This window comes from Bison bison, unplaced genomic scaffold (genome assembly GCF_000754665.1).
Source record: "Bison bison bison isolate TAMUID 2011002044 unplaced genomic scaffold, Bison_UMD1.0 scf7180017864506, whole genome shotgun sequence".
In the NCBI taxonomy this organism is placed as follows: domain Eukaryota; kingdom Metazoa; phylum Chordata; class Mammalia; order Artiodactyla; family Bovidae; genus Bison; species Bison bison.
Window position 1 is genome coordinate 2336675 of NW_011495063.1, and position 26368 is coordinate 2363042.

The 26368-nt window shown below is 40.4% G+C and overlaps 1 protein-coding gene and 1 long non-coding RNA gene across 6 annotated transcripts in view; both read right to left on the bottom strand.

The window, feature by feature from the left end:
• Window positions 1-6: 6 nt before the first annotated feature.
• The window catches only part of CDON (cell adhesion associated, oncogene regulated), a 99182-nt gene continuing 72820 nt past the window's right edge, over window positions 7-26368 (bottom strand). For 4 of the 5 annotated variants that reach the window (XM_010829479.1, XM_010829478.1, XM_010829480.1 and 1 more), the window contains 5 exons: window positions 24346-24567; window positions 22089-22339; window positions 18825-18904; window positions 3251-3525; window positions 7-2499 (listed from right to left, as the gene is read on the bottom strand). In XM_010829479.1, coding sequence (XP_010827781.1) covers window positions 2336-2499; window positions 3251-3525; window positions 18825-18904; window positions 22089-22339; window positions 24346-24567 — 992 coding nt within the window. In that variant the 3' untranslated portion in view covers window positions 7-2335. The remainder of the gene's footprint in view (window positions 2500-3250; window positions 3526-18824; window positions 18905-22088; window positions 22340-24345; window positions 24568-26368) is intronic. The other variant, XM_010829482.1, reaches the window with a different exon arrangement.
• Window positions 3567-12419, bottom strand: LOC104980701. Its single transcript, XR_824297.1, has 3 exons — window positions 8588-12419; window positions 8198-8494; window positions 3567-5052 (listed from the first exon to the last, which is right to left on the bottom strand). It is a non-coding gene; the product is annotated as an uncharacterized LOC104980701 (long non-coding RNA).

Sequence of the window (26368 nt, forward strand, 5' to 3'; positions counted from 1 at the left end):
CGGGGAGGACCGGGGGCTTACAGAACGGGTTCCATCAGCAGAGTGAACCGCAATGGTTTTGGAAAGCAGTCTGGAAAAGCAGGAGCTCAGATTCCCGCTCCAGATAAGTTCAGATTCAGGCTCTGTGGCTCACCCGTGCGATCTGGGGACTTTATCACCTACTTAGTAGCTGTGTCTTAACAGGAAGATTTGAGATAGTAGTAGCAAGCACCAGCAGTCTGGTACATAACAGTAACTCCACAAATGTTAGAGCCATCGCCCATGCTGTCCTGTCCTCTGACTTCCTGGCAAGTAACATTAGGTAGGACTGTTTTGGGTAAATGTGCAGAGCATAAAAGTTCAGAACAACTCATAGTTAGAGAGCACTCATAACTCCTAAACATGAAGGCAATTATATATATATTTATATTTATATATCTCAATATATAAAAGCATTTTTTATAAATAAAATACAATTAAAGGGATAACACTTAAAACAGCGTTACTAATAATATAAATAAAGCAGTCCACAACGAGATTGCCCTACAATTAAAGTCATTTTTCTCTTCCTAGTGGACAAATCCCATATTCAAACTCAATCTTTAAAAGCAGTTTATGACCTAAGGCTCACGCTAATACACCTCTGTTTCCTGAATCAAAATGACTGCTTACAAACACTTACCCCCCAGTTTTCTGAAACTCCCTTTGTGAGTGTAGCACTATAACCTGACTGGCAGACACAGGGTATGTTTTCATATTCCGTGTGCTAGGACTTTGTCCTTTGCTGGCCACAGAAGTAAAGGATGCAGCTAACTCCCTCCAAAGCTAAGTGCATCTAGGCAACAATGAAGAATAAATCCAGTACACTATAGGTGTGGATGTCTGAAATGGAGAATTTGACTCTGGAGCATCCGTGGTACCGGACTATGAAACTGTATCCACTACATTCTACTCCAAGTAATCCTTGCATAGTGACCCAGCTCACACGGCACATTCCACTAGCGGTTCTATTTCTAAAATATATAGACGTATGTAAGGGAATATGGATGCATTTACACAGGAAGTCGATTAATACAGTATTCTACTCTATTTTACTGCAATTGTTGGGAAACTGTAAAAATATTTTCACTTATGCTAGAGTCGCTTGACTCTCCATAAAGAGAATTGTTTTGTTTTTCCCTAAAGGGATGCACAGTCCAAAAAAGGGCAGTGATCCATAAAGCTCGAGTCAAGCCATCAAATACACTGAGTGCTGTGTTGTTTTGTTTCAGACGTGCAGAAGAAAAGCCTTTCAATGGCAGCTGCAAATGTCCTTGTCACTCAGAGGCAGCAATAACTGTGATTTACGAGCTCTGCCAATCAAAGCTATAGGTGCCTGTGACAATGACGACATTCGGGAAAAATGTCAGGAAACTTCAAACCTCCAGATTCTTTTCTGACACTCACATCTTTCAGGTATTGCCCAAGCTGGAACTTAGAAAATACGGATTTTTCGGGGGTGTTGCACCACGATACTTCCTATACTAACAGGAGAGCTTCCGCCAAGATGATCCACCTGGAACCTTCCCTTTCTTCTTAAAATATGGATCTTTCTCTTCTAGTCACCATTTGAAAGTCTTATTTTTCTCTTAGAAACAGTCAAAAAGAGCCCCATGGTAACCATGTTATAAATAAGTGTGATTTTAAATGATACTGGGTTTGAAGGCATTCTTTTTCTCTCTGGTCCTGGCTCCCTTTCTGCCTTCTACAACAACCCAACCAGACCAGCTTAACCTCCGTCATGTCCACAACACTGTGATTACTGCCTAGAAAACTGGACATAACCTGTGCCCACATGCAGACAGCCTATAGGTCAACCCTCACTTCCGTGGAAGGCACTCATCAAATTTACAAGACATCTATTATAAACATCAGGTGTTACAACTGTGGTTGATTTCCAATGTTCTCAGACAGTCTGATAATGCAATAGTGAAAGACAAGCTTTCCATCTGAAAACTCCCAAATGGCCTGTGCAATTCCCTCTTAGCTGAATCAGCCAACAGGTAGGATCCTTGCAGGAGGGGCTCTTACTGTCGCTGAGGCTCTTGGACAACACGGTCTCAGGTGATTGAAACTGTGCCAAACGAGGTTGTTTACTGACGAGGGGGAGGAAGGAAGAGGGAGGGAAACTTTTAAGGCATAAATAACATAAAAGGGCACACATTTTAAGATACATTCATATGACATCACTACCAACAAAAAATAAATAACGCTCTTTCTCTGAATTGAACTAATGTCCTTCACACAGTCCACTCCCAGGGCTGTTTCGTGCAGTTGCTGGCTTGCAGTGGGAACGTGACGGAGCACTGCTGCATCCTCAGGTTTCCTGGGGTTGCTGAAGGACCCCTGGAGGACTGTCTACAGGAGTGCCAGGAGGACACCACAGTGTCTTTTCAGTACAGTCCTTCAAGACAGGTGGCAAAACAAGAGGATTCCAACTTAAAATGTTGTTCTCAGCTTCTGAAGGCACACAGCTGTCTCCTGAAAAACAAAGGTTTGGAAGCACTATGAAATGAGAAAGGCTGATTTTTATCAAAGCAGTCTAAAAACACTACCTTCAGCAATAAAGAAAGAACCATGAGCAAAATTAGAGCCCAGTTATGTTTATGTTTGAATCTGAGGGAGGCAGAGGTTTAAAATAAAGTTTAGCTCTCATGGACAGTGACATGATTCATCTAAGGGTTACAGCAAACCCCTTTAAAGCCCCCAAGTAACCATGGTCAAGAACTACTACAACTCCAGAATCAACTCAGACGAGAAAAGAAGCCTAGGATCACGAAATGCACCCTTCTAGCAAGTCTACTGTTCAGGTACAAAACTGAATCAAAGCCTATTTGGATTTATTTTCCAGAATAGAATAGAATGAACAATCAGAGATGAAGGATGTGTATCACAGAATTTCAGGGACTTCCCTGGCAATTCAGTGATTAAGATTCCCTGTATTGGGACTACAGGTTCGATCCCTGGCTGGGGAACTAAAATCCTACATGCCGTGCAGTGCGGTCAAAAAATTAAAAAACGCCAACAAAAGAACATCCCCAAACACCCCAGAATTTCAAAGAATCCTTTACAGAGTCAACTTTTATTGACATATCCAATACCCCCACGCAATAATCTAAGAAATATGAGTGGATCAGAGAGAGAACGTTCTGAAAGCATCATCTCTCCTGATATAGTTCTTAGTTAACTGAAGACTATTTAGAAACTTGAGATTTACAATGTCTTGCTGTACCTCTGTGGAACTCTGCTGTATCTTCCACACAATCGGAACTGGCCCCATCTCTACTGTCTTGACAGCAAATCGGCTGAGCAGGTGTTGGTGTCTCATCCTCTTTGATGCCCTCCTCAGGTGGCTGAACGCAGTCGGGGACGGTGGAAGCCAGACACACAGGCATCTTCATATGACCAAAGGGCTTCATTTCCAAACCGTCTTGAGGATAAGGTGCTATCACTGGGACCACAGGAAGGGGGCTGCTGCTGAAAGTGCTGCTGGTTTTGGTGAAACACCTACAAAGGGTAAACCAAAACAGACAGAATTGTGTCTAGAGGCGTCAATAATTAAAATTCACTTACTTTGAAATATTATTTGGTATTTTGTGTCCACAGATTCTTAAGGAAGACTGGTGCTCAAAATTAACTAAATGATTCACTATGATTTGAATTAGCAAGATCTCAAAAATTAAAGTGAAATACAAAGGAGAAGGCATCAAAATGCAAACCAGTGAATAATGGAACAGCACACGCTGACTCATCACATGCACCCTTTGCCTCCGTCCACTGTTAGAAGTTGTCTTTCATAATAAACTAGCTCCTGAATATAGCACACAGAAGGAAAAGGCCATTCATGCTGGAAGGAGTGAAGCAGAAAAAGAGGAAAAGGGCAGAAAGCTGAGAAACTTACGGCCACATGAGAGAAATGACCTTATGAAAGCCAACAAAAATACAGTTTTGAAACCAGCGATATTCCCTTTCACTCTTGGAAGACACACTATAAGAACTAGACATTCAAAATCCAAGTTTTGTTTATTTTTCAATTTTTTTTTCTTTGCAGAATTAATTGCCAGAATTTATTAGTACTAAACATTCACTTCAATTCTGCCCTACTTTTGTCTCCTGTCTTCATCCAAAATATGTGTTTTCTCTAATTTTTTCTTCCTGTTCTTCAGATTGGATAATCTCTATTGATCTTTTAGTTTATTGACTCTTTCTTCTATTGTCTTCAATCTGATATTAAGCCCAAACAGTAAATTCTCCATTCCAGTTATTTATGCTTTTCGGCTTTGGAACTTCCATTTGATCTTTACAGGTTCTATTTCTAAGATGAAGTTCCCCACGTGAAGCCACGGTGTGTTGTTCATTGCGTCCTTGAGCATATTTGTAACAGGGTCTGTTTCTATTGACAATCTTCTTCCCTTGAGTAAGTATCAGTTTTTCCTATTTTTTACATGTAACTTTTTTTTTAAACTGGATTTTTCCCTCTGATTTTCTGGTTGTTCTGTTGACCTCAAACTCCATCTTTCAACACCTTCAGTTTGTGTTCTTAATCCAAGATTGAAGAATGTCCTCAGGCAAAAACCCACAGACAAATGTTACCCATTGTCTTTCAAGGTTAGATGTATTCAGTTCCTGCCTGTTTCTTGTTACTCTACAATACTTTCAGATTGCCCAGATTCCATCATTATTACCTGTGCATGATTAGCTATTCCATCATTAATAGAAACTGGAGACTGGAGACCCAGAAGTAGTTACATATAAAATAAAAATATTTTTTATTTATAAAATTAGGAGTGAGAAAAGTGAAGACATTTTATGTGACTTTGGTCAGGAAGGTTAGGTAGGAAATACACAAGTGTGCTGGAGTTAGGCATGTTAGGGAATTAAGGTAAGAATTCTTTGGACCTCCAGCCTTTTAACATGGTATAGTATGTTTCTGGAACATAAAATCAGGAAAGGGAAGTCCACACAGCTGTCACCAGCATCTCTGTTGGTTCTAGTTACCAGAAATAACAAATGCTAAGCTTGAAGCCTTGGAACCTGAAAGAGAATAAGATATCTGTCAGTAAACCAAATCCTTAATTTAAATACGTTCAACTTTAATTTCAAAGAGAGAAACAGATCGACTGTACACTTAGTAGAATCCAGATACCAGTCATCTGGCATGAAAGCAAAGTATGTCTGTTAGGTATTCATCTGCACAGAGAAACGTGACTGCAGTGTAATCTAATATGACTGTAATCCTAACCTTTAACACCATCAGAAAAAACACACACCTGATTCAAAGAAAATCTGTATTCCGATGCAATTGTTAAGGCAATAGAAAGTAGAGGAAGGACTGATATGGAAGAAAGTGTGTTGGAGTCAGAATCAAAGCACTGGGCTAGCAGACCATGACTCTAGGAGAGCAAGGCATTCCTCATGGGTCTGCTGGACATTTCATTCAACTCTGAACTTAAACTTTTTCCTGGGATGCCGACAAAGGTAAACACAGACCTCTTGACATCCATTTAAAAGTGTCCATGTTATCATCTTTTCATGAGTCCCTTCCGCTGTCTCAATACTCAGGGAATCTGAAAACTCTCTTGAATGTATTCAATTCATGAGAAACTACAGAGTCTGAACAGGGTATTCACCTGCGATGCGCGGCAATGTCAGGGGGAAGTTTTTGTTCCTTTTTCTGGCCCTGCCATGTGGCTTACAGGATCTTAGGTCCCTGACCAGGGAATGAATCCTGGGCCACGACAGTGCAAAGTGCGGAGTCCTAATCACTGGGTCACCTGGGAACTCCTGGAAAAATCTTTTTGTATTCAAATTACTTCTAGTGAGAATGTACTGAATATTATATCTCTGTATAAAAAAACTTACTTAGAAGAACCCTTTATTCTAAAAGCATGTGACATGTGAATACCTTCTAAATGTCAGAAACTGTGGTAGACACTGAGAATATAAATACAACAGGTTCCAGCTCCCAGTCTAGCAGAGGAGAGTGAATAAACAAATGGTTATACTACAGTGTAGTAAGTATAACGTAAGAAGATACAAGACACTGGGAGCACTCAGCTTTGAGATGGTTAGGGCTGTATGGCTGATGAGAGTAAGGTGCTTTCTGCATTCCAACTAGAGACTAGTGTGTATCCTTCCATGCTCTTTCAGACTCAAGAGTCTTATAATTGAGGAAATTACATTAGATGATAATTAGAGAGGAAGAAAGATTCTGATTTCCAAAAACCAGAAATATCTCTGGTCAAGGGAATCTATATGACTACCATGATTTGTTGAAAATAATTCTTAAAAATTACATTTCTGGCTTCTGGCTATGACTGATTAGTTTATATCAGAACAACTCTCCTGCCAAGAGCAACTAAAAAAAAAAAAAAAGATGGAGACATTGGCGTTTAAATCTATTGGAGTCATCAGAGAGCTACCCAGCACTTAAGTGGCTAAGATTCCAGAAGGAAGGTAAATGTGAATTTCAGCAGCACTTGTCCTCACAAGGCATCTGCCCAGCTCAGTGCAGGATGGAACACCGAGGCGTCAAGCACGCAGTGGCGGCTGAGGAACTGAGGAGAACTTCTGGCACTTTCACGGGGCTGGGCAGACAGAAATTAAGAGTTCAGAGTCTGCCAAAGAGAAAAGGCCCAGTAAACACTCCAGGCTTTTAACTGAGACCCTTGAAGGGTTACACGGTGAAAATAACAGTGAAGCAGGAAGAGACAAGGCTTTTAAAAAGACCTGAAACTCAGCATTAAATCAGCTCAGTCTCTAAGTGGGTTAAAATGATCTGGTCCTTTCCTAATTGCCTGCCAAAAGCAAACGCAAATACTTTCTGGGGGAAGAAAACATCTTCCAGAGCCTCTAGGAGTTTTTATACGCAATGTCCAGAATTCAATAAAAAAGAATTACCAGGCATTTCCGAAGACAGAAATAAAGGAAAAATAAGTGATGCTCATATTGAGTTAGAAGACAATGACTTTAAAAGAACTGGATGATTATATTCAAGAAAAAAGGTGACAAGATGGAGAATTTTAACAGAGACTGAGCATCTAACAATAATTATTATTTGGAATTTCTAAACTAAATAGAATAACCTAAATGAAGAGCTCAGTTCATGGAGTTAAGTGGAAATTGAGCACAGATGACCAGAGGTTTAGTGAACGTGAAGTGTGTTCAGACTGAAGACACAAAAGGATGGACAATATATAAAGAAGCTTAAGAGACATAAGAGGCATACAGAAAGGCTCATATACAGAATGAAATATTACTCAGCCATGAAAAGAAACAAGACAATGTCACGTGCAGCAACACAGATGGACACAGAGACTGTCATATGAGTGAAGTAAGTCAGAGAGAGACAAATATCATATGTTACTTATATGTGGGATCTAAAAAAAAGGTACCAATGAACTTACATGCAAAAGAGAAACAGACCCACAGATGTAGAAAACAAGCTTATGGTTACCAAAGGGGAAAGTGACAGGGAGGGAGGGAGAAACTGGGAGACTGGGATGGACATATACACAGTATCATATATAAAATAGGTAACTGATAGGGACCTACTGTATAGCACAGGGAACTCTACTCAGTGCTCTACAGTGACCCAGGGAAAAGAATCTGAAAAGGAGCAGATATATGTATATGTGTAGCTGATTCACTTTGCTGTACGCCTAAAACTAACACAGCATTGTGAATCAACTACACTCCGATAAAAATCAACTGAAAAAAAGAAAGGAGAGAATAGCAACAAAGGTAATGTTGGGACTTGTGAATAAACATTGCAAAAAACCAGAAACTGTATTGTCTTAAAAGATTTTAAATATTTATAGAATTAAACTATATGATGAAAATAAGAAAGCACTGGAGAAGAAACTGCAGTTAAAACGCTCTGAAATATTTTGCTGTTCTAGGAAGTAATAACACTACTAATGCGTGTTAGACTCCAATTGAGGTCACAATGTCCAGTGCCAAGCACGTAGTAAATGGCATATCGTAGGACCTCAGCAAAAATGGTGAATGGATACATAATAAACATCGAACATCACACTTTTTAAATAAGCTTTTCTGTAAGCAAGCAAAATTATTATCAAAGAGCAACAACTAAACTAACGGGTCAAGATATCATATAATAGATCACACTGAAAACTAAGACACATAGATTAAAAGTCAGAATGAATCATATACTTACCCCTGAAGATTTTTGTACCACAACAGAAATGATCTCTGTCCTCGTTCATATTGGCTCTGTTGGTTAGCTTTCTTTCTATCTGTTGACTTCAAAGTTATCTGACTTAAATGTCAGTCTTCTGGAGGATGGGCAATGTCTGTCCTTGGTGTCAGAGAAAGCTCTTAGGTCAGTGAGACACAGCACAGTCAGGCACTTAATGAAATCCCCAATCGTGATGTAAAACAAACAAAATGAGCTTCTGGCTTAATGTCCCATTTCTCTGCAGGAATCTGGAAGTAATACAAAGGTACTTGAAACCTGAAAGACAAAAAAAAAAAAAAGGATCAGGTCAGAAAGAGACATTTTCATTTAAAGAAGTAAAGTTAAGGTGTAGGAAAAAAATATACTCGCCAGATTTTGAAACACCAGGGCAGTTCCCTAAAAAACAAGATACTGTAAGTTAATAACTGGCTTTCACAGAGCTAACAGGAATGAAATTTCATAATGTTAACACAAAATAATGAAGACTCACCAGATAAGATGCCTTCAATTCTTCTGTTGTCTTTTTCTCCCCCTTTCGTTTCTTTTTTGTCCTGCTCATTTCTTTAAAGCAAAGGATGAGATTTTTAAAGGACCTCTAAGGGCAGTCTAACAGCTTGAGTGTAGAGCACTTTTGCGAACATTTTATTTCACAGATGTTTGATCGCTACACTGGCTACCAGCCTGAGAGCTGTTACAATATGGCAGATGTGGTTCTGATGCTGCCTTCACTGATGAAAACAAGTGCCAAGGCTTCACATTTTCCAAATGAACAAACTAGTTTCCTTCATAGTGGGGAAAAAAAATACAGCACTGTTGTGATAATGAAGGTGAACGACACGGATGGCACAGGACCAAAGGATGGTGAGGATAGAGGCGCCAGGGCCAATTACTGTGAACAGTATCTAGAGAGCTGATACTGTCGTCTGGTTTTATGAGCTGGGAGTTAACAACTAAATACATATGTTTTAAAAGAAATCACAGATATTTAGCAGGAGAAAAGTACAATTTCCTATTGGATATTCTTTAGCATCTATCTTTCAGGTAAGTGATATAGAAAACCACTTCAGTGCATACTTTTATTCCAAACTTTGAGTCTCAATTATCAGGGTGGTGCTGACAGTAAAATCATCATGTGAGTTAGACTGGTAAAGTGATGATTACCCAAATTTCAACCTGATAAACCAAACTGGTTTAAAATGTTCTAGTACAGTGAACCCTGATTCATAATTATCAGTAATTAACCACGTAGAGCAGGGCCTCCAACCACTGCGTTCTAATGCCTGATAATCTGCAGTGGAGCTGATGTAATAGCAAGAGAAATAAAGTGCACAACAAACATCATGCTCTTGAATCATCCTAAAACCACCTCCCACCTGGGGCCATGGAAAAACTGTCTTCCATGAAACCAGTCCTTGGTGCCAAAAACGCTGGGGACCACTGATGTAGAAAGCCGAATATAAGTAATTGAGTCACATTACTTCTAGTTCATTTTTGGATGTCTGCACGGGTCAGCATGAAAATGGCTTTAACCTGGGGGTTACGTGCTAAGATACAAACACAGAGGACATAGTCTATAGAAAAGAAACATGATACCCGTTCTGAATGTAATTAAGCTTGTAACAAGTGAAACAATTATTTTACTGATGCTTTAATTAAAGCATTTACTGATGCTTTAATTAAAATTTCTAAAGCAACCAGATTACTACAAAAATAGTACCTGTATATATGTAAGAGACCCAAATCTACAGGTAGTGAGAGAGAGAGAAAAGGGCAAATGTCTGCACATTTATGACATTATTAACATGCTCTTACAATGCACATCTCACAGTTTAAATGATACAAAGTTTGTATTTTGTATTAAACTATTTTGTATTAAAATAGTTTGTATTTTCTTATCTATCTTAGGCTTCTCAATCTTTCAGTTGCAGTTATTATTGGCTTAAGGTGGAGTGACAGTTTTCAATGGGTTGTCTCTAGCTCAATGAAACGACTTTGTCTAAGTTTGAAAACACTGAGTAATCAGAACTCCGTGCATCTTGCCACATACAAAGATTTGTGCTGCTTTGCAAGAATTCAGGTGGTCTGGGACCTGTTAGTTTATTACTAAGGTATCTTTCAGGAAACAGGAGAGGGCTGTCTGACCAAAGGAGAAGATAGGAGAATGACTATTACAGTGTAATAAAAAATAAAATATTCTTGAAGCAGCCATCTGAATAGCACACACTAAGAAATAAGAAACTGGAATAGTAGCTCAGCATTGTTTAGAAGAATACGTTGCATTAGTATTTGACTAAACATATTTTGGATATTCCAGCAAAACTACATAGCACCTCTGGAATGTTTTGCAGAGAAATATCCCATTTCTGATTACATAGTTGAATATTTGTTAAGCATGATTATGTACAGAATTTCTGTGATTAGATAATTGTATGCATGTTGCCTTAAGTTTCCTCTTCTGATTATCCCTGGAGGGCAGGGACTAACTACCCACGAACCTCTTGGATACGTGATGCTTATTTTCATGAATGTGTTCCATGAATATCTCCTGAAACCGTCTCGTCTTGGTGGCGGTTTGCTTTAATGTTCACCTCACCCTTGCTGTTTCCTCTTGCCACTGTGCCTGTCACTTGGCTGACCTGGCCCTTATCTTGAGGAGGTCATCAGTTACCCTGCAACAGAACCCTGATGACATTCCTCTAGGGCCATGGAGGTCCTCTGTTCTCACCATACACTCTTTGCTACAGGCTGCAGTGACCTGAGCCATGCAGTGGAAGTTTCCTTTTGGGAATTAGTTTATTCGTGGCTGTCACAGAACAGGTGACAATACATGTTGGTGTTAGTCACTCAGCCATCTCCGGCTTCCCTGGTGGCTCAGACAGTAAAGAATCTGCCTGCAATGCAGGAGCTGCAGGTTTGATCCCTGAGTTGGTCTTTTATTTGTAAGACTGTGTGTGTGTGAGAGAGTGAGCGAGCTTGCCACGTTCAGTAATGTATTCCGTCATTTATAGTCACCCAACATGTATTTAAAGGGAGTATTAGTCGCTCAGTTGTGTTCGACTCTTTGCAGTCGCATGGACCATAGCCCACCAGGTTCCTCTAACCACAGGACTCCTTGACAAAAGGATCAGGTCTCCATATCAAAAATAGAATATAAGTCACTTCCCCCCAAAAGGAAGGTACCAATCAATTAAAGAAATTAGACACAGTTTTTTGAATATTTTTCTTAGAGAATCAGGGAGATTACCATAGATGGTAGAGAATCCAAATCTTGGGCTCTGTGTATTTCCTTCCTTTGGTTTTATGGCTAGTTTGGAAGTAGCTGAGTGGTCAGGGATAGGAGATGGGTTGAATCATAACCAATTAACCTGCTGGAGCAGAGTCTAATTGTCTTTAGATAAGCAGTTGTTTTCATATTTCACAAACCAATTGGGTAAACCAAACCCTCCACCTAAAAGATCTACTATTATAATGGAATGTTTTCATATTCATCTCTACACACTTATGTTTATCTGAGTATATCTGATTCAGTGGAAGGTTTCAAGTTGGTGAAGGAGTACCTTCAAACCCAACAATACTCACACTTTTAAGGTGATCATTACATAAAAACTTGGAGGTCATTTATAATATCTATGTTTTCTAAAGCACTATTCCCAATAGTTTTATTTCTCCTCTTGACCACCAGCCATGGATAGCTCATACTTTTTTCCCCAGATGGATTATATACATTTTTCCAAGTTGATTTTTACTTGGCAACTTCCTGCCCATTTCCAATCTCTCTAGGACACTTAAAGTTAATTTTTGTTCCTTCCTGATGGGACCACTCAGTTCATTCATCTGTGAATTTCATCAGTGTCCTCTCTTACAAATTATCAAGACTGATGGTAAACAGAGCAGATTTAATGTCAATCCCTTCCCATTAAACTAGCCAAGCAACTGACAAACCCCATTTAATGACATATCCAGAACTGCACTACTGTTTTCTGAATTGAAGAGAGAAGAGTAGAAAGCTATTGATTTATTTGATTAAAATCTGTTTAACTCTTGCAATGCACAAGGATTTCTCAAATGAGTTGTTCATGCAGGGGGCTGGCTCCCCCAAAGCTACATTAAATATGTTTCTTTCCAGCAGTTCGTAGTGAGTCGTTACATCCAACTCTTAAACCTGAAAAGCATTCAAATGGACTGAACGCAGTGAGCAGGCTGCTGCTGGCTAAGTTGCTTCAGTCGTGTCCAACTCTGTGCGACTCCATAGATGGCAGCCCACCAGGCTCCTCCATCCCTGGGATTCTCCAGACAAGAATACTGGAGTGGGTTGCCATTTCCTTCTCCAATGCATGAAAGTGAAAAGTGAAAGTGAAGTTGCCCAGTCGTGTCCTACCCTCAGCGACCCCATGGACTGCAGCCTACCAGGCTCCTCCGTCCATGGGATTTTCCAGGCAAGAGTACTGGAGTGGGTTGTCCTCTACAAATGCTACCAAAGCCCTAGAAGCAAATAAAACTCTAGAATGCTAGTGTGTGCACTCCCCTTTTGTTGTTTGGTTGCCACGTTGTGTTCAACTCTTTGTGACCCATGGACTGCAACAGGCCAGGCTTCCCAGTCCTTCACTATCTCCCAGAGTTTGCTCAAACGCATATCTGTTGAGTCCACTCCCCTTTGACCTGTTCTCAAATTTTCACATCAATATGCCAGTTTAAGAAAGGCAAAGTTTTCTATTACTGAAATAGAAAGATGATAAAAGGACTTTAAGGTTAGCAATGACTTGCTTTTTAAAAGGCCACTCCAAGAAGTACATTCGAGTTTAAATCTAAAAAGGCAGTGGGCAGGGGGGGAAGCTAGAGCGGCAAGATACAGGGCAGGTAGATTCCAAGGGGAAAGGCCTTCATCAATTCTTCACTCATCAGTAATCTGTAGAGTAAGAGACCTGCCCTGGGTCAAGGTGAGTTTGATGAAGCACCACTGGGGTTGAAGGGGACGACTCCCAGGTGTGTGAGGGGTGGACGGGCTTACGTGTATTCCCGCAGTGTCTCCTCGTTCAGTGATTACATCCAATTACCTGGACACCATCCTTGACATCTTCCCCTCAGCGGCCTCATATCTTTTAAAAAAAATTGCACCTTCTAAATCTCTCCAAACCACCTACCTCTCTCTGCATCTACTATAGCTATCTTAGTGCACTGTTTCTCACCTGGACTGCTGCCACAGCCATCCAACTGATCCCTTGTATCCTTTCTTGTGCCATCCAACGGAGTCTCCAAACTCTATCCTCCAGAGTGCTCTGTCATGCTAGCCTTCGCTGACTCAACTGTGGCTCCATATGGTCTTAATTCACTCATCTACCTCTGACCCTTTCCCTTACTATGTTCCTGCCACATTAGCCTTCTTTGATTCCATAAGAATTCCAGCATTCTTTTTATAGCTTAAAGTATCTATTACCAATGATTTTAAGATTTTTTTTTGATGTGGATCATTTTTAAAGTCTTTATTGAATTTGTTGCAATATTGCTTCTGTCTTATGTTTTGGTTTTTTGGCCACGAGGCATGTGGGATCCTAGCTACCCAACCAGGGATCAAACCCACGCCCCTCACTCCCTGCATTGGGAGATGAAGTCTTAACCATTGGTTCACCAGGGCAATCCCTTTTTATTTACTTATTTATTTTTAGAAATATTTATTTATTTGACTGTGCTGGGTCTCAGTTGGGGCACACAGGATCTTTTAGTATGGCACGTGGAATCTAGTTCCCTGACCAGGGATTGAACCAGGGCCCCCTGCATTGGGAGTGCAGTCTTAACCACTGGACCACCAGGAAAGTCCCAGGATTTCAGTATTCTGCTTTAAAGGTTTTGCATAAATAGTACCTTGCCTTTGCCTGGAAAGCTTTAAACCCATCCCTATTCTCTTTGACCTAATTCTACAAATTCTTCACGTAAGGTGCCACTTGCTTAGTGAAGTCTTTCCTTTCTAATGCATTCTTTATATTGTCTTTAAAGCACCCAGTTTGAATTATTTATTCATTTTTATGATTTATTTATGCCATTTTGAAAAAAGATGTGTCTCCCCATCAAATTATAAGCTCAGTGGGCAAGGACAATGCCCATTTTGTTCACAACTGTAGCCTTGGGACCTAGCTCGGCACCTGGTCCACAAAAGACTTTCAAAAGAATGTCTGTTGAGTGAATGATGAATGATTGAATCCTCTTTAATTTTCACTCTCCTGATTTTATCACACCCCTTGCCTCATCTCTTCGAAAATATGTCAAGGCAGTAAGCAAAAAAATAATAACAATACGAGAGGATTATGAAAAGAGTGTCTAATTACTTCAAATACTTAAGAAATAAAAGCCTTTAAAAGTTAAATATATAAAAATAATCACGGTCTCCATTAGTATATCCACTGATTTTTAAATTTGTTTTCCTTTCAAACTTTGTCTTATTAGGCAATATGGAATTGGTGGTATTCAAACATTTTTATCCTACAAAAACAGCAATTTCTGTATATATGTGTGTATACATATACACATACTTATGCATTTCCAAATAAATGTCTTATTGATAAAACAAAAATCTCCCCCCTACCACCACCAAATATCTTTAAAATGGTCAACTTTTACATGTAGGTAGAGAACTTCAAAATGTCCAACCCATCTTTAAGTTCTATTACTTTGATACAAATGACTCGTAAATATAGAGATCATTGTCCCAATCTACTCCCTGAACTCGAGACCAGCATTTTCATCTGTCTGCTTGACTTAGACGTTTAACTGGCACTTGAAACTCTAAAAACATCCAACCAATATCATCACCTTCCCTCAATATATCATTTCATTAAGTTTCTTGTTTCTATGACTATCACCGTGGCGACTACCAGGCCATTCACATCTGAAACTCTCTATTCATTTGGACCTTTTCCTAGATTGCTATCAGTGCATTCCAGTCAATGGCTAATCCCCAAAGTTCTAACTCTAGAATCGAACTCAGCTCTCCTTTTCTAGCCTCATTCCTTTCATTAAGCTAAGGCCTTCATTACACAAGTAGTCACAGTGGTCTCCTCCCTCCAATCCCACCACCACTAACCAGCCTAAACACATCTCTGCATCGCTGGCTCCCTTTCTCAAACATCTTCAAAAGAATCACGATGCCACTAAGCCCAGCATGTCTCAACATTTAACCCATGTCCCCCACTTTTTGATTAAGGCAAAAATCTCATAGCTCTCCTATGTTTTATATTACAGAAACAATGGGGACTTTTCCTATTCCTTAAATATAACACAATGAGATTCAATGTGCTTCTTCAAACTCTGCTCACCATACTTCAAGCTCTGACTGTGACTCCCTCTTATTAACTGCTACCTCTCTGGAGGGAGGCCTACTATGTGGTGGGCACTCAATAAATGTTGATTAAATGAACTACTAAACCCTGACAGTAAGGATCATCCATGATATAAACTCAGTCTGGTTTTCCAGTTTTATGATCTGCGATGGGCTTCCCAGGTGGCTTAATGGCAAAAGAATCTGCCTGCTAATTCAGGAGACACAGGAGACTCAGGTTTGATCCCTGGAGGAGGAAATGGCAACCCACTCCAGCCTGAAAAATTCCATGGACAGAGGAGCCTGGCTGGCTACAGTCCACGGGGTCGCAAAGGGTTGGACATGACCGAGCACGAGTACTGCACTTTATCGAGAGGTTGAACTTCGCCCCTGATGTGGAGCATGTGCTTAGTTGCTCAGTCGATCTGACTCTTTGTGACCCCATGGACTGTATCCCACCAGGCTCCTTTGTCCATGGGGATTCTCCAGCAAGAATACTGCAGTGGGTTGTCATACCCTCCTCCAGGGGATCTTCCCAACCCAGAGATCGAACCCAGGTCTCCTGCAATGCAGGGGGATTCTTTAGAGGCTCATAAAATGAGTTAGGGGTTCATGAGTACTCACTACTTGGCTACTCCAGCCAAATTATGCCAGTGGTTCTCAAAGCATGATCCCACAAACAGACATAAGCACCCCTGGAATGCACTAGAAAAGCAAATTCTCAGTCCCCACCTTAGATCTACTGAGTCAGAAACTCTAGAAATAGAGCTTCATAATTTGGTTTTTACAAGTGCTCCAAGCAACTCTAGAGCACGCTAAAGCTTGATAACCACTGAACTAGACTATTTACCCTCATGTAAGTGTTATCTTTCCTCCTTCCATGACTTGATTCCTTCTGCCTGGAAACTCCAATGCCTGGCTAGTACTCAATAAATGTTCATTTTGCCTGAACAGCCAAAAACTCTAAGATGCCCCCTTGATACACTCATATAGCTGAACTGACATTATGCTTCTTTTTGTGTACATACCCTTTTCAGTTGGCATGAGGAAATGCAAGCTTATTCTTAGCAATAATGTCAATATTTTAGAAGTGCAAATTGTCTAAAATTGTGCATATTTGGGGGAATAAAAGATATATCATCTACTTCTCAGTATTTGAAGCTTATTACAAATTTTGCCATCTTGAGGATCTTGAGAGGAGATGCCTGTTTTTAATTACAATGTTAAAAAGAATCAGAAACCTTTAGATTTAATGATTCCAATTTTGCAGAGTTGAAGATAGGTACTTTTTGATGTTAATCTGTGTCAGAATCACATAAGTGTTCCAAGAAGCCAGGTGAGCCACTTGGCTAACCTCGGAGCCCAGGCAGGAAACTGAAGGTTTGCCCTAAAACGGTAGATTCTGAGATAGGAAGAATATTTGGGCCAGGGAGAAACTGATGCTGGCTTTCTAAGGCTGCAGAGAATTCATCTGTGTTTCCAGATAAAAGTAAAACCCCAAACATGAAATACAAGAGGTCGCTAACTTGAAAATCAACAGAAATATTGATTGGCTTAAAGGAGAAAACCATGTATAATAAAACCCCAAAGACCACACACACACACACACACACACACAAGCTCACATAAACAAAAATGGCAGTGAACACAAGATGGCAGAAGCCTTTCAGATTCTTTTAAGGAAATGGGATATATTTCTGGTACTAGGATATGATACCTCATTATAAAGATGATTAGCAGCAAATTACCAAAAGCTATAATCAGAGTACATTGTGAGCAATTTTACACTATCTAGGACAACTCACTGGTTTTTCAGATAAGGAACAGCCTCAGAAAGACTACTTAACTTTCCCAAGAGCATAGATTTAATCAGCGGCAAAGCCTATGTTGATTTCTTCTTGGACCTGAGGTCTTCTTGCTACGTCATTCTAATGTCTGGGTTGAATCGTATTTGCTGCTGGCCACAGAAGCCACTGAGAATGTGTTTTAATTAAATCCATCTGATTACTCACCGGGCGTATGAACTATCTTAACCGATTCTTTAGCATGTTCCTAACAAGTTGTGATAAAGCCTTTGACAAACTCTGGACAAAAATGTGGCTTTACTGGTACAAGCATCTTAAAGTTTAGTTAAGGTCATACAGCATTTTAAAATATGACAAGCAAATCTTGGTACACAAAACAGGCAGATGGCTTTTGCTAATACAGAAACCCTAAAATGGGTTAAGCAAATGATGAAAAACAAATCTCTAGGAAGCTTTATTGCTTTTGCTTGGCAACTCTCAAAACACAAGATGAAACAATGTAATTTTAATTCAATGGCTGACTGGATCCTTCTTTAAGTTCTGGCTTTGATAGCTCCCAGATGCAACTTTTAATTTCATAATTCATTTTTAAAATATAGGTCAAATCCCATTTCACTAATGAAATATCCAAACTCTAGTCCAATACTCCAGGTATTTTATGTACTAACTGTAATATGATTTCTAAATTGCAGAGTTTAAGAGCTGAGAAGGACTTTTGAGACCATGTAATCAAACACCATCATCGTGTAAAAGAAAGAACTGAGATTTCCAACAGTTGTAACTTTAGTACAACAAAATATCCGATAATCCTTCAGGATTAATATATAAAGAAGCAGCATGAAAGCTTTCTGACTATTCTGTCAGAAATTAAACGTATATGTCACTCTACATATTCCTATCTTGTTTGAAATATTATGAGCACATATAATCCTTAATTAAAAAAACCCAGAAATTAAAAGAAAGCAAGCTTGTGCTACTTAATTATTAATTATCTTAAGGTCTTAAGAATTTTTTTAAAAAATTGAACAACCTGATAAGAAAATTTCGGCAATGTTACCATGAAAAAACATTACCACACACACAGGGTTTTTCCCCCCGACATTCAAACAGGCTGTCATCTACAATAAAGAGTAGACAGTATCACACAGCACAGAGAAGTCTATTGAAAATAGAATATGTGAGAAGAGATAAAGTCTATCTAAAGAGAAAGACACTGATTTAAAGGTTTCAAAAAGATCAAACCTTCTAATAGAATCTCAGTGAGAAATACAGCCTTTATATTGTCAATATATCGAAAGAAACCAAAGCACGAAGCTTTAACAATTGTAAAGCTGGGGCAACAACTGAGTAACAGCCTTAAACCTAAGACTCCATACTCTGAGATTTATACATAACTTAGGTAAAAAACTGCAAGAACTTTCTCTGCTGAACACAGAATAACAAACGGAGTTACACACCCCTATTCACAACTCGCAAATACACACCAGCATACCTATTGTTGTTCCGACAGTTTCGACAGTTGATGCATTCCATCGGGTCAGCAGGAGGTACTGCTGTGTACAGGCCGCCACCCTTGTCAGGAAGGAAGCGGAGGGAAAAGGAAAAAAGAGAGTGCTGAAGGTGTCACAGACTAGAAATCAGATCATCTCTACAGTTAAACAAAGCCACATCAACAACAAATGGTTACGTGGTATATGTTAACCATCTCCTTGAACCATGTTATCTTTATCACCATTTACCTATATTCACACAGGGGTTGTGCACAATACTAAAACTGTTCTCCTCAAACTCAACCACCATGGGTTTTTGCATGTATGTTTGTACTGGAAAGAGGGAAATAAATGAAGGGAGAAGGTTAGTCATTTCCCTTTAGTGTTTCAAATCTAATGGGCCCAAAATACACTATACGTTATAAGCTCCTATTCATTTTCACTTTCCTAGCAGTCATGGAAAATTTTTATGGGATGCTAGCTGGAGAAACAGGGTGGAAATCTGTTTGAATGATGTCACAAGATAAACCCATCTTCATTTTCCTGTAATTATTTCGATTAGGTTGTTCACTTGACTCCATGAAGTCTTAAAACATGTTATATTTTTCCAGATGGAGTAGATTCTCAGCCAGCGATGACTTGGAGGGGAGTATTAATATTGTGCTGTTGCTTTTGGCGGAAACTGCCCAGCAATTAAGAAAAATGCCCAGATTAACACATACCTCACTGTAAAATGTTCACTTGACATATACAATGGCAAGAGTTCTTCAAAACGGGTTAAGACTTGAATCAGCCTCATGGTCAGAGTCAAAATTCTGCTTTCAGAAGCAAAACAGCAGAGCTGAATTTGATAAGGTTGGAGGAGGCTGTTGCACTGCTCCCCAAGCCCAGAACAGGCCCTCAAGGTTAGGAAAAGTTCAGGCAATTGTTTTTCCCAGAATACTTTCCATTTCCATTCATCTCATAACAACAGCCAGAATCTAAGCAAACCAAAAGTACTGAAAATTTCTTTGCAACATTCCTGATCCAACTAGCAACAGGAGCTTTTGAGAAAACAGAGAGAGAAAGAATATGCCTATGCTATATTCAGTCCAGGAGGATAAACTCCAAAGCTGTAGAAAAACCTGAAGTTAAGAACCTACAGGATAGCGTATTTATTGGACTCACCAAACATATTAAAGTTAATTCAATCATTTTATGATCAAAAGCGTTTTAAAAATGTCCACATATCCAGAAGAGTAAGAAAATGAATGAGCTAAGATCACAGAGGATAACATGTAAAACTGCACACTTACTGGGGCAGCTATTATTTAAATAGCAACTCATTGTTCAAAAAACACAAAGTACTGTGTTCAAATACTAAAGCAAACATCAGACTTATTTTTTTTTTCTTATGGAAACAGCATGTGCTATTCAAACGGTAATGCTCTCTCCTTCAATTTCTTGGACAATGTTAGTAGTTTGGATTAGGAATGGTGACAAAAAAAAGTTTAGAAAGTCTGAATGTAAGCCATGTCTTTCCATACAAAATAATGAAATCATTATTCACTTTTGGTAATGATGTACTAAAGCAAATTAAATATTTTTTCTACAACATACGAAAGCTAGGTCACAGGAAAGCCATTAGATTTCTAGCTTTAAGATACAAATATATATCATAGTTTTGGTCTCCAAAGGTAAGATTTTAATAAATCTTTACTACTGTTCAAGATTTTTTAAAAAATCTCTATAAACGTCTTCATTTCTAGCACATTGTAGCTTATGACAGATTTATCTGTAATTGAAACAATGACAAAAATGTAAATGAGTATTTAATTTGATCAACTAAACATTTTATTTATGTGATTGAAAATAAAGTAGCTGACTATCCAAGCAATGTAATAAATCAAGCTTCCTGGTGCAGAGAATCTCTTAAACCAGTACAAATCTAAAATACATTAGTCATTCTATTCCCATTTCAAAAACGAAAGTATATCAGCTGGTTGAAAGTGAAAGTGTTAGTCACTCAGTCGTGTCAGACTCTTTGTGACCCCACGGACTATAGCCCGCCAGGCTCCTCCGTCCATGGGATTCTCCAGGCAAGAATACTGGAGTGGGCTGCCTTTTCCTTCTCCAAGGGATCTTCCCAACCCAGGGATCGAGCCCGGGTCTCTTACACTGCACTGAGATAAAGTAGTACTAAAGCTTTATCTCTCCTTGTGGGAAGAGAACACTAATCTTACAAAATATAAAAATCTTACAGCCAACCACAAAACACACATGGGCAAAACAGATGAAGAAAACCTCACAGGAGGTCAGAAGTGACAATCCGGTGGTACCCAGCCATGCTGTGTACGGCCCATGCAAGGCTTTCTTCTAAAAGTGGAATTAGTTGCCAACATGTAAAAAATCTAGATTTCACCTGGATTTACAGATGTGAAAATTCAGAAGACCTGGCCACACAAGGTGTGTGGACAACAGGCGCTGAACCTGGGCTGCTTCTTTTTTTTTTTTTAATTTTATCTATTCATTTTTTGGCTACGCTGGGTCTTCATTGCTACAAGGGCTTTTCCCTAGTTGCAGCAAACGAGCGGGGGCTACTCTGTAGTTGCGATGTGTGGGCTTTCACTGCGGTGACTTCTCTTGTTGCACAGCATGGGCTCTAGGCTGCGTGGGCTCAGCAGTTGCGGCTCCCAGGCTCTGGAGCACAGGCTCAACAGTTGTGGCCCAGGGGCTTAGTTGCTCTGCAGCACGTGGATCTTCCCAGATCAGGGATTGAACCTGTGTCTCCTGCATTGGCAGGGCGATTCTCTACCACTGAGCCACCAGGGAAGCCCCCCAGGGCTGCTGTTACATGGCTCTCCCATACCTTTGCTACTTTCGTCTCATCCCCAACTTGTTTCACTCAATTTCAGGATCTGCCTGAGTCCTCTAAGCGTATAAGCTTTTAGACTTTGCTCTAAATAAATCAAATTTAAACTATGTGGCTTGGTCCATGGCCAATAGTATTTCCGCTTCATCTCAAGAGTAACTTCCAGTCTGTTTATAATTGGCCCTGCATTTTCAGTGCTAAATAACTCTAGATACAATTCAGATTGATGAATACAACTACTGCTTGATAATAGAAAGCTTCCAAAGATGTCTGGATCAAGGGGCTACCGGTGCCACAGGCTACACCAGTGATCCTGTGAGGTTTCTTTATTGGGAAAAGCACGTGTGCTGACCATGTTCTTGCACCCTGACATCGTGGGGCACAGGGGGCTTTTATTTATAAGTAGGTCTCTTACATTCACTAGATGACGAGGATGTTCAAAATCCACGCGTGTTCTGGTTAGAGAGCTCACGTGCCCGGAGTAGAGCCCTCCGTTTAAGCTCCCGCTGACTCCATTGGGGACTTTATGGTGCAGATGCGAGCAGCCATTGCTGAAGCTTCCATGAACACTTCCGTTTATCCGGTTTGTGCCGGGCAGAGTGGTGTATTCCACCATCTGCCCGTTGACATCTGACCCTTGGTAGAGATAGCCTGGTGGGTCGTATTCTGTTGAGAGAGAACAAAAAAAGCAAACAAACAGAAAGGGTAAGGGACTGAAAGAGACAATTCTTCTTGTTCGGGAAGTTTTATTAATTAAATTCCTAATAGACTACAACTGTACTAAAATACACTCTTAAAAAGTGTTCACTTACAGCTTCTTTGTGAGATTTGCTTTAATCAAGTTATTACTGTTATTTCCTTAACGGTGTAGAGGCAGCCAGGAACTATGAGTTAGTTATGACTCTTCTAATGGGAAGAGAAGTCAACCAGAGAGAAATTGCTCAAAAGAGAATGAATAAATTGTGCAAGTTGCAACTATCAAAGTACCGGCAACACTAAGAAAATGTGTTTAAATTTCCCGATGCTTCAAAGTGCTGAAAGAAATTGTATGGAACACCAGCAAAAGGCTAACTTTAGGTAGAATATTTCAAAAAGCAATAAACACCACTTAAGTAAAAGGATGGGATTGGGAAAACATTCACTATTCATACAGGTCCTTGGTTATTACAGCCAAGTTGGAAATTGTGGGGCATGAAAGGCTAATTATTCCCTTTCCTTACATTAAAAGTATTTCCATAGCTGCCTCAAATATCTGATTTCCAGAAGCACACCTACCAGATATATTTAGAAAACGTGAAATGTTCTTTAGAATGTATATTATCTAAACTGCACAGGATTTGTTGTCAGAGTTTTGATCAGTTCTTCAAAGGTACTGGAGGACAGTGCCAAGACTGGAGGAACCGTCCCTCCTCCTGTTAAGCTGTGTTAACAGCGCGTGTGTTCCCGTCAGTGCTTCTCTTCTCCACTAAACTACACGAAGAAGGCATGATGCCTGCACTGTCCACCAGTGTAGGGCACACAGGCGAGAGCCACAATGACTATCTTCTGAATCAATGACTCAATGGACATTTCCATCAATGAACATTGCCATTTCCCATCTTTCAACATATCATCAAGTCACAAAGAAAAGTAACTTTAGCCAGATTAATCTTGCTCAGACAAGCAGATCAGTACTCTTAGTGATTTAGTGCACTCTCACACAATCAAAGTCAATGACATCAGAACCATTTAGAAAAAGACCCAAAAGATGGCTAGCTCTTCCAGTCTGGCACCACCATCACCATCTCCACCACTTCTCACCCTGCCCATCTCTTGGAAGGCAACAAGGTGATAAAAATAAATCACTTTTCCCCCCTGAGCTGTTCACTAAAAAGGGACCACAGGCAGGAACCAGCTAAGAGCTGCTGAGCGCTTATCACTGCTGGGGTCTTTGCTTTTGTATCATCTTTTTACTCTGGGGCCATAGAGGAAACTGAAATACTTCCTCCCAGCAGAGACTAAAGCCTCTGATCTGACTGTCCTCTTTTATAATAGCTGGGGGAAGATGAATGGTAAGAAGGTGAGGGGATGAAAAAAGAGGAAAGAAAAGGGAAGAGGGTTCTAGGTTATATGTTTTACTGCAGCGCCATCACTGACAGCTCCAGAGCTCCTGGACACGTCTTGGGGGTGGGACACCACTCTGGAGCTATTTTGGTACATGAAGCACCGAGTCAGGAGTGTGGTGTCTTCATCTGTGTCATTCCAGGACAGTAACTTAGAACAGTCTTCACTAGCTTCCTTTCCATCATGCCTTTTTCATTCCTTGTTGACAAGATCTGGAGCAGTACGGAGGGGTTCCTGCAGCAATTCCAAAGCTCCACGCTTCAAGTCCTCAGCCTCTTTGGTGGTCCAACGCCACCAGAGTTTCCTAGCACTGAGTTAGCTATTTACTTAGAGACCTGCTTAGTTTGGGCTTTGCTGTTTATTTCTCCTGGGCAATTTAATTTGATGCTCCACTTATTTTGGCTGACAGCTAGCACCATCTTAAAGTCATCTCCACGAATGAAGAGCATCTGATGTGTTCTATCCCACGACACTCATGCACAAATGTGTTAGAAATCAATATTTATTCTGACAATATTTTTCTACCCATCTTTAGAAAAAAGAGAAGGAGACACTGATGAATGGCTTACTCTGTATGGTGCTCTGCTGGCGGTTCTTCCACAGGCACATGGCAATGAAGGCCATGAGAATGAGCACCATTACACCCAGCACACAGCCCACGATCAGGTACAGCATGTCGCTGCTCCTGGTGGGGCTGGTGGCAGGGCCCACGTTCCCTCCACTCCCCGAGGAATTCGGAGGGGTGCTCAAGTCTTTGATGGGATACTCAGAAGCTCCAGGGACCCGTTTCACTAGTTGAAAAACAGAAAGGAAAACATGATGTCAGGGTGAAGACAGTCTCTACGAAATGGTTTACTCTCCGAAGGAGGTCTGGTTAGGAACACGAGCCAGTCTGTTTACACTTGTGACTGAGATGATCTGACCACCAATGAGTCACAAAGAGGGCTCCAAAGCTTAAAAGTCTAATGTGCCAAGGTTTTAGGCCACAAATTCTAGAGAAAGCATCAGATCAGAGACACAGATGCACTTGGTCTAACCCAAACTGCTGTATGATGATCTGCTCAATTGTACTGGCAGAAGGCTCCCAAAGAGTTGAAATAAAAATATTTTAACCTACAGATGGGACAAAAACTCCTTTATGTCTGACACACTTTGAGCTGAATGAGACTCACGATTACCTATTTTATGCCTTTTGCCTGTAAATCACATTAAAAGCCATGACTTTGAACTACTAGAACAATTATATACAATTCCAAAAACTGCACACATAATACTAAACATTGCAAAACCAAGAACTCTTGAGGTCTACGTAAACATAGTCCTTTTACCTAATTCACTAGTATTCTGGATAATGGCAAGAGCAAAAGCTAAAAACAGGTGGCACATAAACCCCACTTTCTCTGTCCCCAGAAAAGATGCTTTTAATGCTCTACAGGTTACAGAGAAGCAGCAGACAGCACAATGGTTGATGGCCTGGTCTCTGGAACCAGACTGTCCGTCCAGGTTTCTATCCTGTTCCACTGTTCACCTCTTAGCCATAAGACTTGACTTCCATAAACCAGCTTCTGCATGTGGAAAATAGATATAATCATACCAGCTCCATGATAAGGTTGTGATGAAGAGTAAATGAGGGGACTTCCCTGGTGGCCCATTGGTTAAGAATCTAATTTCCAATTAGAGGACGTCGGTTTGATCTCTGGTGAGAGCTGGACCATAAAAAAGGCTGAGCGCCAAAGAACTGATGCTTTGAAATTGTGGTGCTGGAGAAGACTCGAGAGTACCTTGGACAACAAGGAGATCAAACCAGTCAATCCTAAAGGATATCAACCCTGAATATTCATTGGAAGGACTGATGCTGAAGCTCCAATACTTCAGCCACCTGATGCAAAGGGCCAACTCATTGGAAAAGACCCTGATGCTGGGAAAGATTGAGGGCAGGTGGAGAAGGGGGCAACAGAGGATGAGATGGTTGGATGGCATCACCAACTCAATGGATATGAATCTGAGCAAACACGGGGAGACAGCGGAGGCCTGGGAAGCCTGGCGTGCTGCCGTCCGTGGGGTCACAAAGAGCTGGACACAACTCAGCAACGAAACAACTGAGAACTAAGATCCCACATGCCACGGGGCAACGAAGCCTGCAGGCCCCAACTAGAGAGAGCCCTCGAGACGCGACTAGAGAGGTCCACATGCTGCAGGGTCTATCACACGACTAGAGAGCCCATGCGCCACAACTACTGAGCCCGTGTGCTCCAGGGCCTGCGACCACGACAAGAAAGAGAAGCCCGGGCAGCACACTGGGAAGCCATGTGCCACAGCAAGAGACGCCCTCGAGCACTGCAACTAGGGAAAGACTTCACAAGCAGACCCAGAGCCGCCAAAACTTTTTAAAAAATTAGAATAAATAAATAAAGTCATAAAAGAATAAATGAGTTAATCCGTGTAAAAAAGCTCTCGGCTTACAGCCTGGCATGTGGTAGCGTTCAATCAATTTTGTTACTGTCATTAGTTACTATTCTACATTTCTTGTTACAGTTCCTAACTACTTACAGGAGCAGAGTGATCTTTAAAAACAAATATTACATTGGGGTT